The 14,613-nt window shown below is 53.3% G+C and overlaps 1 protein-coding gene across 3 annotated transcripts in view; it reads right to left on the reverse strand.

The window, feature by feature from the left end:
- Positions 1–2,205: 2,205 nt before the first annotated feature.
- Positions 2,206–14,613, reverse strand: part of DDX6 (DEAD-box helicase 6) — a 29,188-nt gene continuing 16,780 nt past the window's right edge. For all 3 annotated transcript variants that reach the window (XM_038753435.1, XM_038753433.1, XM_038753434.1), the window contains exons 5-14: positions 13,643–13,772; positions 12,360–12,506; positions 11,956–12,050; positions 10,910–11,032; positions 10,200–10,328; positions 9,267–9,383; positions 7,625–7,688; positions 6,205–6,306; positions 5,193–5,375; positions 2,206–3,289 (exon numbers count right to left, since the gene is read on the reverse strand). In XM_038753435.1, coding sequence (XP_038609363.1) covers positions 5,200–5,375; positions 6,205–6,306; positions 7,625–7,688; positions 9,267–9,383; positions 10,200–10,328; positions 10,910–11,032; positions 11,956–12,050; positions 12,360–12,506; positions 13,643–13,772 — 1,083 coding nt within the window. In that variant the 3' untranslated portion in view covers positions 2,206–3,289; positions 5,193–5,199. The remainder of the gene's footprint in view (positions 3,290–5,192; positions 5,376–6,204; positions 6,307–7,624; positions 7,689–9,266; positions 9,384–10,199; positions 10,329–10,909; positions 11,033–11,955; positions 12,051–12,359; positions 12,507–13,642; positions 13,773–14,613) is intronic.

Genomic DNA, 14,613 nt, shown 5'->3' on the forward strand with positions numbered 1-14,613 from the left:
TAAAAACAAAACAAAAACCCAAAGGGACCGGGCTTCCGCCTGGTCGGGTAGAGCATCTTTCCGTTTGCTATTCCTATGAGAACGAGGGGGGGGGATGTGGGAGACAGAGGGAGAAAGACGGAGAAAGGGAGGGAGAAGAGACTGGAAAGAGGGAGAAAGACGGAGAAAGGGAGGGAGAAGAGACTGGAAAGAGAGGAAGACAAAGAAAGGAAGGGAGAAGAGAATGGAAAGAAGGGACTGAGCCTGAGAGAAGTGGAAAGGAGACACACATGGGAGTTGGGGTGGGAGGGATGACAGAGAGGATAACAGAGAGACAGAGTGTCGAGCACCAGAACTGGATGCTGCCCACAGGGCTGGCAGCCGAGCAGGGTGCCCCACAGGGTCTAAGTGCCAATCCTCCGCAGAGGCTGAGCTCAGTAATACTTTCAGTTTAAAAAGTCTGTGCTTCAAGAGGGACCCGCACTCCGCTGGCACCGGGTCCCGGCCGAACGCTCAGTCCAAGGCGGGGGGCCGGGGCCGGGGGGCACGGGAGGGCCTGCCCTGCTCGCTCTGCTTACTCGCATGCTCTGGCGCAAGATACAAACTTGTATTTACACTTTTTTTTTTTTTGAAATCCCTGTCTTTGCTGAACTAAATAACCCCTCTTGCTTGCTAGAGGGGGGGGAAAAATTTAGAGCTGCTACAGTACAAGAGCAGGATTTTTGCGTTTGGTCAATATTCGCCTCGAAATTCCCTCCCCCTCCACCCCAACCCACAGACAAGACAGATTAAAAAAAAAAAAAAAAACCCAAATGGTAATCGCTCCCAGATGATCGGCGTCCATCGCGTCCCGGGCTTGGGACGGCCTGGATACATGTGAGTCTCGTAGCCGGGCGACTGCTCTTTGAATAATCTATTTTGCACCGGGCGGCTCTGCCTTCAGCTGGTAAGGGGTCCTTTGGAGCCGGGGAAGGCGGTGTTTGCTTGGGAGGCCCCCCTCTTTGCTTCCGATCATTGGGGAGCTCTGGAAGCGGGGGCCGGTCCCAGCCACTAGCTCGGCTCCCGAATCATTTTGAACTGAGAAAAGGCGGGGGCAAACAAAAAATAAAAATACAAAACACAAAAAAAAACCCAGAAATAGCCCCCCCTGCAAAAAAATCCCCAAGTTTTCCCCACCGCCAAAAAAAAAAAAAAGAAAAAGCCAAGACCCACAACCCTTCCCCTCCCCAAGGATGATGCCTTTATCTGGGGAGCCTCACTGGGAAGAGAGTGAAGGTTTCGAACATTCAAGGATAACCAAATCAATCAATTGCTTTTTGGACGGCTGGGATTTGGAGGCGCCTCCCCAGAGACCCTAGTTTGTAGGGCTAAGAGGAGAATTAAAACCGGGGGCGGGGAAGAGAAAAAGAAAAAAAAAAAAAAACAATTACTGGTTTGGATTCAACTCACTCCTTGTGCCTGGAGATCAGGCCAAACGTCAAGCATGTTGGGAGGGGCACAATTTAGAGCAACACTACGCAACCGAAAAGCCCCGCTCAAAGCGCCAGGGCGGGTAACTCGGGGGCAAGAGCGTCCAAGATGGTGAGCGGCTTTTCTGCTGCCTCCGGGTTAAAAAGGGCCTCCGCTCCGACAGTCTACGAGGATCGAGGCGGCGTTGGGCGGCGACCCGCTGGCTCCACGACTGTCAGGTGATGCCAACGGGCGTATCCTAGGCTTCCGAGATCTGGGTCCGGGCCCTAAAGCTTCCGCGCGGCCACGATGCCGCCCGTTCAGATCGCCTACGCTGCCCAATGGTCCCCGCCTCCCCTCTCAGTCTGTAGTTTCTGGAGGTTTGGTGGTGGTTGCTTTCCCAGGAGCGGGAGAGCCGGGTGGGGGGGTGAGGGGAGCGTGTGGAGCGGGGAATCAGAGAGCATCTCAAAAAAACAAAAAACAAAACAAAAAATGAGTTTTTGAAGCTTTCTCGCCCACACCGGCAGGTCCTCCACAGCTCCCGGGTAAGACGGCACGGTGGCAGCAAAATCTGGAGCCAACTACCCCTTCCCCGCCCCGCGCCCCGGGATTCTCCCAGGGGCCAGCGCTCTTAAGTTCCAGGGCAACGCGCCTTTCAGAGTTTAGTGTTGCGGAAAAATGAGCCCCTCTCATCTTTAGCTGCTCCCATAATCAGTCTAATCCCCTTAAACCCAGCAACCTTCATAAAAAGAAAAAAAAAAAAGTTATATATGAACCCAGCAAAAAACCAAAAACCTTATTTACAAAGTCTATACAAGTATACACATCCGCTTTTCTATGGGACACGCTTTGCCAGAGAAGAAAGGGGGTCACAGCTCTGACGTACCTCCACACCAAGTGCCGGGACTGCTAATGGAGGCTTATGGAAACCAGTCTTTAGTGTTCCGTGCTTCAGCACGGTGGATCTGGCACAGTGGCTCCTGCAATGAGAAAAATCGCTCATCCCTTCGGGAGCGATGCCGCTGCCGCTGCCACCGCCTTCTACTCAGCCCAGATGGGGGTTTTTTTTCCGTCGGGGGATTTTTTTTTTCTTTTAAATACATGTATTTACAGCGTGGGTCAACTGCAGGTGCATCTCAACTCCTCCAATTTCAAAACCAAAACAGAGTGTTAGACGTTACAGCTAAGGTTGCTTTCCCAGGCCTACGCTTGACTGTTCGGATAGGCCGGGGGCCGGGGTGGGGGGAAAAACGGGACACGATGCGGGTCAGAGGAAGGGGACTTTGACCTGAACCAAAAACGGAAACAAAATACCAAAAAAACAAACCAAAGTAGGAACTGCAGTTGTCGGGGTCCTCGGGCCGGGTCTGACGGATGATTTTTCTGAATCGTCTCATAGCATAAGGCACTTCGCACAAATAAGTAACAAAGCTTTTTAGGCTTCAAAACGGATGGGTAACCAAGGAGAAGTTGAAATGCACTCAGAAGTCGGCTGTTGCGAGAACGTTGAGATCGTAGACAAGCTTGTGTGTTCGTCAAGATTCTTCTCTTTTCAGGGTCTCTCCCCTCCTTTGCCCCCAGAAGAAAATTTTTTTTTTTTTAAAACCAGCAGTTAGTGCAACTAATGTTCAGTCAGCACACAGTGCAAACAAGTGGAAAAAACAAAAAGGTATATTCCTTCTTTTTCAGCTTTTCGCTCCTCTCCGTCAGATTAAAAAAAAGAAAAACAAAAGTCTGAGCTCGTTTTAAGTCTTCATAGTTCCAAAATGAAAAACCCACCAAGAGAAGAGCACTCCCAAAGAAATGATGTGTCGCGGATCCGGATCAGAGGGTTTCAGCTTCGGAAGTTGTTAATCAAAGCCTGGGGAGAGGGGAGAAGCGGAAATGAGCGGTTTGGAGAGGGGGAGCAGCGCAGCGCCACACGGGCCGGGCGCTGACCCCGACGGACTCAGTTTCCCCCAGTTTCTGCCCTAACCCCCCGGGAGGTCAGAGAAAGGGAGGAAATTCCCCCCAATGGCCCTGGGGGACACAGATTGACGGGACGGAGCCCCTGGGACTTCCGACAAAAGCCATCGGCAGCTTGGCTCTGAGGGGGATCGTCCCTCCGGGCTGAGCGTGAGGCCGTCTCCGAGCTCGGCCCTTCCCCGAGCTCTTAGCACGTGGCATTGTCCTCGGCTAGCGCTTGACGGACACCATTTCTCCTGCTACTACTACTACTACTAATGTTGGTATTTGTTCATTCATTCATTCAATCGTATTTATTGAGCGCTTACTGTGTGCAGAGCACTGTACTAAGCCCGTGGGAAGTACAAGTTGGCAACAAACAGAGACGGTCCCTACCCAACAGCGGGCTCACAGTCTAGAAGTAATGATGATATGTGTTTGAATCCCAACTCCACCACATGACTGCTGTGTGACCTTGGGCAAGTCACTTAACTTCTCTGAGCCTCAATTACCTCACCTGTAAAATGGGGATTAAGACTGTGAGCCCCACATGGGGCAACTTGATCACCCTGTATCCCCCCGAGCACTCAGAACAGTGCTCTGCACATAGTAAGCGCTTAACAGACGCCATCATTATTATTATTATTAAGCGCTTACTATGTGCCAAGCCCTGTCCTGAGCGCTGGGGTAGATACAAGGTGATCAGGTTGTCCCACGTGGGGCTCACAGTCTTCACCCCCATTTTACAAATGAGGGAACTGAGGACCAGCGACGTTAGGCGACTTGCCCAAGGTCACACAGCTGACAAGTGGCGGCGCCGGGATTAGAACCCACGACCGCTGGCTCCCCAGCCTGTGATCTTTCCACTGAGCCACGCTGCTTCTCTCAGTACCGTTTACTATGGCAGTAAGCGCTTGCTGTGGGCCACCCGCTGGGGAGGGCACAGCCGAGGCGTTGCCATGCAATCAGATCAGAGGCAGCCCCCGTCCCACCGGGGGCTCACGGTCTAAGAGACGGGGACGGCCGGGAGCAGAGGAGGAAACTGGGACACGGCGTGGTTAAGTGACTTGCCCCCGCTTCTTTCCACTAGGCCAGCTGCCTCCCTTTGATGCTTGCCGCTTTGAAGGCGACCAAGCAGATGAGCAGCTTTCTGCGGCGTTTCTGCGGAGCAGCTTTGCCACTTGAACGCCCCAGGAAGGATGAGGTCTTTCAAAGTTCGCCTTCTAGGGCGGGAAGGAGGTCAAAGTGAGAAGGCGGCGATAGCTATCACCCCCGCCATCCCCGGGATCTTCCCCTCTACCATCCTGGGAGGTCCTCGACCGTCTTTAGGCCTTGCAAAGATGACCCCCGTTTCTGCTGGCCGGCGGCAAGTGTCCCGGGGGCCTCAGGAAGGGCAGGAAACGAGGGGCCGGCCAGCGCTAGGAAGCGAGGGGGAAAACGGTTCAGCCCGGTTTGCTAACGCACACGGCAGCGGCACCAGCCTTTAGAGCGGGAAGGTCGGGGGGCTGCCCAGATGTGCAGGAGGTGAAGTGAGAGAGGGAGGTAGAGAGGAGAAAGTTGGCTCCTTCCCAGCACTGCATCTTTCTTTCCGGTTTCACAACATCTGCTCCTGCACTCGGCTAGGGCAGGGCGAAACCACGCTGCGTGGAGGAGCAGAGTTCAGAGGTCCCCGATAAGATCGGGCCCGGCTCGGGGAAGCTCAGGAGAGCCGGCTTGCTGCTCTCTCGCTTATTCTTGGGAGGGACTCGCTCCTCGCAGGGCCGCCCGGAAAACGGGAAGGGGCGGAGGGGGGAGGAAGGGGGCAGCGGGCCGGGACGCACGTGCTTGTTACGGTTTCTCGTCTTCTACGGGTTCGCTGTGGTACTCTGCCACATACAGGCTCTTGTCGATGTTGCTCGGGATAGGTTTAATTTCGGTTCCCAGCTGCTCCTCAATACTTTTCAGGTTGAATCGATCGTCGTAGGTGATCAAGTTGATGGCCAGCCCCAGGTGGCCAAAGCGACCTGCCCCCAGGGGAAAGAAGGGTGAGTGAAGAACGAGGACGGGAGGGCACCCAAGCTGAAACGTGCGGCGGCGGCCCGCGCGCGAGTTCCTAGGCGGTTTCGGTTCTGCACGGGGCCAAGCTTCTGTAACCGCCTCTCACCTCCTTAGAAGTTTCGAGCCTCGCCTCCCAGAGCAGGGCTCGGTCTTACCTCCCTCCGAGGGGCAGGGTGGCCCCCGGTTCACTCCCAGGGCCGAGCGGGGTTTCTACTTACAGCTGCCCGGCGTGCTGTTGGCACAGTCTGAGCCAAGGCCGCCTCACCCGCTAAGCTGTTTGGGGTTCCCGGGGTGGAGAGGGGCGGGAACTGCTAAGTGTGGGACCCAACAGCAGCAGGGTGGCTCGGGGCCTTTTTCAGCCAAGTGGGTCAATTCAGTCCATCAATCGATGGTGTTTATTTAGCGCGTACTGCGTGCAAAGCACTGTACTAAGCGCTTGGGAAAGTATAATACAACAACAGAGTTAGCAGGCACATTTGCTGTCCACAGCAAGCATGCAAGTCTACAGGGAGGGTGGTTTAGTGTTGACTGGAGCCCAAAACAGGTGTCAAAAAAACAATAAATCTTAAGACTTAACCATGCCCTCATTATAGTGCTTTACACCCAGTAAACATCGCTACTTCTATCACTACTACTAAGCATCCCTACTATTACTATCAGTCAGTGGCACTGATTGTCTACCCTGCGCACGGCACTGTACTAAGTGCTACTACCATCACACCGCCACCCCGAATTCGCTCTCAGCTAGATCACAAAATGTAGCAACCAATTTCCCCTCTCTCCCCATTCCCTCACCTGATCTGCCAATCCGATGGAGATAGGTCTCTGCCAGCTTTGGAAAGTCGAAGTTTATCACCACATTCACAGCTTGGATATCAATACCTCGGGTAAACAGATCTGAAAACACACCCACTCGGTCAGTTTTGCTTCGGAACAGGGGCCCGGCCCTACACTCCCGAAATACCCCTCTCAGACTCTTCTCATTCATTCCCAGGGGATGGATTAATCATTGGCACCCTGGCCGCCGTCTGACAGTGCCGGAAGCCCGGGGGCCAACGAACTGTGGGTGTCTGTTGACGATGCACCGAGACAGGCCCCCAGGCAGTACACGGCTTTTCTCAGAACTGATCCCCTAGCAGCAAGACCCGAGGGCCCCTCTTTAAGCGGAGTAGATTCCAACGGAGTTTCTAGCGGACCTAATGAGCACTACTGGGCTCCCCAGAGTTCAACGCTCGGAATTTCAAATCCAAGGTGACTGTGCGACCTTGGGCGAGTCACTTCACTTCTCTGGGCCTCAGTTCCCTCATCTGTAAAATGCCCATTGAAACTGCCAGCCCCACATGGGACAGGGACTGTGTCCAACCCAATCTGCTTGTACGCCATTGCTTAGTACGGTACCTGGCACACAGTAAGCGCTTAACAAATACCATTATTATTATTATTATTATTAAGGTGGCAGGGCCAAAGGAAGCCATTTTATTTTTCTCCAATCCAATTTAGGAGGTCTGCCTGGAGAGGGAGGACGCATTCCAGGAGGACTGGAGTCGATTTGCCAGACATCCACCAGGTTGGGTGGATGGAGGGGCTCCCTCCCACCCCCACAAACCAACGGCTCATTCTGAGAGAAAGAATCTACTTCCGATTCATTCTTCAGAGAATGAAAGCAAGGCACAGATATTACTCACCAGCTTGATCTAAATTCATCAGCTCACCCACTCCAGAGAAAGGCACCTGTGCCTTCCCACGACTCAGGGGTTAGGTTTTCCTCAGCCCAGGCTATCTGAAGCACCCAAGTAAAACCCCAAACCCTCATCCGGCCTTCAAAATTCTCTGTGCCATTCAGGTCCAAGGTGCCCTCACTCTTCCCATTTGACCCACCGGGCTAGCAGCACCTGAGGAGGTTGGCTTGGGGTGTGTGTGTATAAATGTCCCCAAGCATTCTTCCCATATAGGACAAATGGGACGTTGCAGGCCGATGATCTTCCACTCAGAAAAGGCCACACTGTTAAGTTTCCCAAACTGAGGCTCACCACCGAGCAATCAGCTAGATGCTCACTGAATTTGGGCAGGAAGTGGGTCTCGTGTTTCCAATTTGGACCTTAATTCCAGGCTTCAGTGGGGCCCCTTCTCTAGTTCGGAGACGGGGGGCTGGGACAGGAAATGCAGAGTTCAGCAGGGGACGGAAGGGAGAAAGAGGAAGGAGCCCAACACTCACCAGTGCAAACAAGATTGCGGCATAAGCCATTTCGGAAATCATGGAACACACGATTCCGATGTTCCTGGGGACACAAACGCAGACAGTGGGTTAAAATTCACCAGAGGTCCGCCGCACCCCCATCCGCCGCACCTAATGACAAACGTTCTTCCTGATCCAGGCCGGGAAATCTCGGCAAAAGCCACTTCGAGTCGGCCGGGGACTCCCGGCTTCAAGCCTCGGAAGTCCTGATCAAGTGTATTTTCTTCAAAGACGTGAGGAAACAGAAACTTTCTTTCCCATTTGAACCACTTGACTAGTCCCCTCTAGATTGTAAACTCCTGGTAAGCAGGGAATATGGCTGTTATATTGTTGCACTGTACCCTCCCAAGCGCTTAGTACAGTGCTCTGCACGGAGTAAGTGCTCAAATATGATGGACTGACTAAATAGATGTCCATTAAAATGCTCTTTGCAGAGGCACTGCTACTGACAGTCTGGCAGAGTCTTTTGGGAGTCTGTGCTATCCCCTTGTAGGAATAAGGATCCCAATTTTTAAAAATGGTATTTGTTAAGCACTTACTATAGGCAAGGCACTGGACTAAGCGCTGGGGTACATACAAGCTACTCAAGTTGGACACAGTCCATGTCCCATGTGGGACACGCAGCCTTAATCCCCATTTTAGAGATGAGGTAACTGAGGCACAAAGAAGTTCACTGCCTTGCTCACGGTCACATGGTAGACAAGTGGCAGAGCCGGAATTAGAATTCAGATGTTCTCTGCGCCTCATTTTGGGGAAAAAAAGGCACATGCCTGTTACCTTTTAAATCTGAAAAGCATAACTACCTTCTCAGAACATTTCTACTGCCTTCAGAGCCCAGAGACAAAACTGTCAGAGGACCAGCTTTGGCTCCAAGGGGATTTCCCACCCCATGCTGAACTAAGATTTACGTGCTTCTTTCTGGGAAAGACGGTCTTACTATCCAATGCTGAGCTCCTTGCGTGCTCACAGATGGTGCACGGTTACTGGGCCACAACTCGCCAACTGCCAGTTGGGTTCATTTTCAGACACATCTCACAGTTTCTACATCAACTGCTTCCCCCAGAATGTCGCACCGCTAGAACCACGGGGCTCTGGACTCCTGTTTGGTTTTCAGAGACTGTGAGTCCCTCGAGGGGCAGGGTCCGTGTCTAATTCCCTCCTGTGTAGTCTTTCCCAGCCCTTAGCCCAGTGCTCTGCACACAGTAAGCGCTTAATTCATACTAGTTCTACTCCTCTGAAAGTTAGCGCTCAATAAATACGATTGATTGATTGATTGATTAGAGGAGCTGAGATGGAGGAGAGACAGGCCCCGCAAGGAAGGGGGAAGGGGGAGAAAGGAAGTGGATAATTTCAAAACCACGAATGCACTAGCCTCACTTCCTCCAGACTGTAAGCGCGCTGTGGGCAGGAAATGTGTCTATTATACTGTACTCTTCCAAGCGCTTAATACAGTGCTCTGCACATAGTAGTACTCAATAAATACAACTGGCTGGCTGGCGGAACGCAAGGAGGCTAACGTCTGCGGTGGTATCAGAGCATCTTTCGAAAGCCACATCAGAAATCCCGGCTGTGGCCTGCTGAAGGGGATGACCAGGCCCGCCGTCTGCTTTGCCACACTCACCTGCCTCATTTTAGCGTGGATATAGAAGCAGGAATAGCCCAGTTGGGAAATCTTCTTGGCTAGCAGTTCAACCCGCTGGGAGGAGTTGCAGAAAATGATCGACTGGTTTATCTGGAGCTAAACAGAAGACAGGGGCGCTGACCAAGGGGTAAACACCCACTCCCAAAAGCTGCCCAGCTCCGAATCCTTCAGAGTCAGCTGCCCGGCCCACGGCCCCGTCTTAGCTATCCAGAGGGCCGCTTCCACCCGGGGGTAGGGGTGGAGAGGGGCTGCCGCCTTCCTAATGGGTGCGTCATTGGGTTCCCGCTTCAGAACCAGTAGAAAAGCATTTAAGCGAAAAACCCACCCTTCCCTTTTCAGGACTGAATCTCCGCACCCTTATGAGGAAGCCAAGACAGGAATGATGGGTGTGGAGTCGGACCAACTGACCGTAGAGGTGAATGCCACTCATTCGGTGAGTAACACTGTACCAGATTAATAGCTGACACCGTCCACTTCCCAGAAGCCTAGGCAATCCTAGGAGGCATGACACCCTAAAAGAGGCAGGGTAGTAGGCACCCGTGACACAAGTTAATAAGAACTATGGTATCTGTTAAGCGCTTACTACGTGCCGAGCACTGTGCTAAGCGCTGAGATAGATACAAGATCATTGGGTTGGACACAGTCCCTGCCCCGTACGGGGCTCACAGTCTAAGTAGGAGGGAGTAGGATTTAATCCTCACTGACCAGATGCAGAGAACCAAACCCTGAGAATTGATTTGCCCGAGGTCACACACAGCAGGCAGATGGCAGAGTCACACTTAGAACCTAGGACTTCTGACTCCTAGGTTCGGGCTCTTGCCATTAGGCCATTCCACTTTCCCCACTGCCTGGATTCCGCCTTCTGGGGTTGCGGAAGGGGGGACTTCTCAGCTGCAGGGCCTTGCTCCTTACCCTGGAGAAGAGGGTGTTGAGGCAGTGTACTTTCTGGCGCTCGGTTACGTATGCGTAGTACTGGGTTACTCCCTTCAGAGTCAGCTCCTCCATCAGGTTAATTTCGTAGGGTTTCTGCAAATGGGAATTCTGCAAACGAAGAGGAGGCGGGTCCCCCCGTGAAATGACCCCCAAAACCCAGATCACACATGCTCTCATCGCCCCTCAAAAACCCCGCTTCCAGAAATGCAGCAGGCCCACTCCCCAGCCTAGCCAACAACGGGATGTTGTAGGACAAGAAGGCTGCAGAGGGTTTGGCTAAAATTGACTGAGAAGAGTAACGTATGAGCACAGGTCAGAAGGTGAACTATGTCCCTCGTTAGCCCTGGGTCAATTTAATAACCACCATAATTAATAACTGTGGTATACGCTACGCGCTTACTATGTGCCAAGCACCAGGGTAGATACAGGCTAGTCGGGTCGGACACAGTTCCGGTCTCCCATCGGGCTCCCGGGCTAAGGGGGAGGGAGAGCAGTTAATTCCCATTCACAGATGAGGTGACTGAGCCACAGAGAAGTTAAGGGACTCGTCCAGGATCACACAGCAGGTAAGCGGGGGAGCCGGGATTAGAACCCAAGTCCTGACTCCCAGCCCCTTGCACCAGTGGGAGACCCACTTTAACCATGTGGGCAGGATGGTAAGGCTTCTGGGAACACCCGTTTATACTTACCATGAATTTCTGTACACTAAGAGGGAAAGTGGCTGAGTAGAGCAAAATCTGCCTGTTCTTAGGTAGCGTGAGGATAATGTCCTCCATTATCTGTACAAAATCCTGAGACAGCAACTTATCTGCCTGAAACACAGGGAAGGGAAAATGAGAAATCACGCAAGCGCATTCGAGGCCCTTGGGTCCACACGAAGTCGGAGGGAGGTGGCATCATCCCAACTAGTCCCGGAACGCCCTTGGCTTGTTCTCTGTCCCACAGTCAACCCTGACCACACCAGACCAGTTCGACTTGCTCTGCGTTCTCCGGAGCAAGGAGTAAATGTTTGCTAAGCAATTGGTGGCTCCTGGGGGGTGCGGGGAGGGAAAGACTCAGGTAAAGGAAAAAAAAAAAGGAGTGGAGCAGCAGGGTGCTAACATGGCACGAATGCAAACTCCCCCATGGTTTTCTCGAGGTGCTGTGTAGAGGGGAGAAATGGGACACCCCCCCACCCCCACCTCGCCCAAAACCATCGAGGAGAAACTCCTCAAAAACCCCTCCATCCCCCAAGATGGGCCACCACTTGTCCGCTCTTCAAATTCTAACGTGGTGTCACCAAATGAGCCATGGGGCAGGGGGAATGGACTTGGTCCAGACTGACATTTACACCCGTCACCTTAAATACGAGCCCAACAGAAATATTAACCCTTCTTCAAGCCGGCCCTATAAGCCCAGGGTAACTTACTCGGTAAAGAGAATCTATGCTCCAAACCTCCCCGAGAGGATGGCATGAAACTGACCCAATTTTGTGGCACAACACATCTGTGTGCAAATAATGAAATGGGAAATTTCATTCCCATTTCAATGAACTACTTGGTGCCCTTAAGGTGTGTATTGGGGGGAATTTTGGGGACTGAACTTCTGGCATCTCTTGCCCTTGGGGGGTAAACACCACTCACTCTGCAGGGAAGCCAATCTGGTCTAGCCAGACCGGGCAGGTTAGTGGCCAATGGCCCCCCTTCACTGTTCCCATCCCCGTCAATGCAACCACCCCCACGAAATCAGATGTTACCTCATCCAATACTATCATCTGGACATGATCGACCTTCGCTACTCCTTTCTTGATGAGATCCAGAATTCTCCCAGGGGTAGCGATCACCACGTGCACTGCACGAGAGGGAGAAAACACCCGAAGTCCCTCAGGAGCGCTGCGCCTTGGGAAGTCACACTGGAGATCTGCGGCCGGGACAGGCCGCGCGGCATTTAACAGGGACTGGGAACGGGTCTGCTATTTCTGTTGTAGTGTACTCTCCCAAGCGCTCAGTGCTCTGCACATACTAAGCGCTCAAAACATACCATCGACTGACACGGGGAGAGACCCGACGCATGCTTTTCACCCACCCCCCTTCGCTCTTTTTCCCCCAAAATGGGAGGGGAGGCAAAGGAGGGGGTCCGGGCCCTCGTTGAGTTTCCTACCTGTGTCGTCAAGCCTCATTATATCGTCGCGCAGGTTGGTTCCTCCTGTCGTTGCCATCACTTTGGCCCCTCCCATGTGTTTGCTGACCTGGATGCAGATTTGACTGACCTGCAGGGCTAATTCTCGGGTGGGAACGATCACCATTGCTGCCGAGGGGAAGGCGGGGGAGCGCCAAGGCCAGCGGCAAACAGGAGGTACAAAAAAAAAAAAAGGGTGGGGGGGGAGCAGAAAAAATAAAAAGAGAACATCACTTTTCGGGCTGCATTTTATCTTTTAAACTCCGGCGCCTCAAAGGCGTTACCGGCTGCCCCAGTTCAACAAAAGGCTAAAACAGTCCCAGGCTTAACGAGTTGGACCAGTCCTCTGATTTGGAGTGAACAGTCTTTATTGCTCATGGAGGCCCAGCCGTCTGGATGCGTGTTGCAAAAACCCTGGTGATCGAGCGTAGCTTTCCTCAAAATCGGCAGTATATTAACGAGGTGGGGACTCATCGTCACACGGGGACTGGGGACTCCCCTTCAGCCCCAACCTCCACGGGCTCCCTCTGTGCCAGTACTACAAAGCCCGGGGCCTACCTGGGGCCTCCGTGTTCAAAGAGGCCCACCGGATCAGAACGGAGAGAAGGTCGGGTCCTGCTCCGGGGGAGGCTCAGCAAACGGAAGCTGGGAAAAACCCACTGATCGGGAGATTTCCCGGTTTCTTAAGCTACCGCTAACGGACACTGAGGTGGAATCGGGAGATCAGTCTTCCCACCCCCAGAGGGACCGTGGAATGAGGGGGCGTCTTCAGATTTATGGACCCCCTCCCCCCGGCCAGCCAGGAACCCCTGGAGACACGCAGCTGCATGGGGGTCGCTGGATCCCAAATTGAAGAGGACAGCCCCTCCTGCACCCCAGGGGTGCTTCCAACCCCGAGCAAGCTCGTCGTGGCTTCAGGCGAGAAAGACGGTTAATTTGGACCTCAACAGCCTAAACGATTTTCCTCACCAGGGTATTAAGCGGAGGCGACCTGCAGTTTTCTGCCTCCTTGGCACCAGGAATTGTCCACCTGGGCCCGGCTGGCAGGTGGATTTCCCCGAGCAGGGGAGAGGTGAAAGCCTAAAATGGAATCAGTGCTGGGCTCCCGAGTGGATTTCTGGAAGCGCCAATCCACCCGCACGGTGGAGAGGTGATTCTGCCGAGCTGACCGAAGGAGAGGCCGGGAGTCCCCCGCCCCCGGCGCCTGCCATCTTTTCACACTGCCCGCAGGAAACTGACCGCTCGGACCCCCTTCTCCGACTCACCTTGTATATTGTCCTTCTTCAGGTCTAGCCGTTCAAGTAAAGGAATGAGGTAGGCACCACTCTTGCCAGTCCCGTTTTTAGCTCTTGCCAAGATATCCCTACCAGATAAAGCAATGGGAATGCTCTCCTCCTGGAAAAAAGACCACAAGACGATGCAAAATGGCTTCCGCGTGGGTAAAGGAGTGGGACACTGCTTTGCTTTTCTAATGGCCTTTGGTAAGTGTCTACTATCCATTCATTCAATCGCATTTACTGAGAGCTTACTGTTTAGGGCACTGTACTAAGCGCTTGGGAAGTACAGGTTGGCAACATATAAAGACGGTCCCTACCCAACAGTGGGCTCTCTTGAGTGGGGAGGGACCAGGGGCTAGGTTCCTGAGTTTTCTCCCTCTCATCCAGGAGTTGTTCAATTCCAAGCACCAGGAGATGCTGGTTTAATGAAGCTGGGTCGGTCCAACGGAGGGTGCCGGCCCTTCTCTGCTCACTCCGGGGGACTGTCCGAGCCCAATGTACCGCGAGAGTCCAGGGGGTACGACCTTGAGTGTGGGTCACATCCATCCCCGGGCCCAAATCGAGGCGGCTGCTTTCATTTGGGCTGAGGTCCACTTGGGCAGCCACTCCCTTCCATCCCATATCACCGGCTCCCCGGGAAAACTCCTACTCAAGTTGGACAGAGTCCATGTCCCACGTGGGACACACAGTCCTAATCCCCATTTTACAGATGCGGTAACTGAGGTACAGAGAAGCTAAATGACTTGTCCAAGGTCACAAAGCGGACAGGTGGCGGAGCCAGGATGAGAACCCTCCGCTGCTTGAAGCGGCAACCTGGAGTCACTGGAACTCAGACAGCAGCGTGGGCCACATATAGGCGGGTGAATGGGGAGACAAGAGGGACTGTGTCTGCACTGGTTTTACTGGTAAGTTCCCAGTGCTCTGCCCTCAGCATGGCACCGTTGGAGGGATGGTTGCCC

The sequence above is a fragment of the Tachyglossus aculeatus genome, chromosome 11 (genome assembly GCF_015852505.1).
Source record: "Tachyglossus aculeatus isolate mTacAcu1 chromosome 11, mTacAcu1.pri, whole genome shotgun sequence".
Classification (NCBI taxonomy): Eukaryota; Metazoa; Chordata; class Mammalia; order Monotremata; family Tachyglossidae; genus Tachyglossus; species Tachyglossus aculeatus.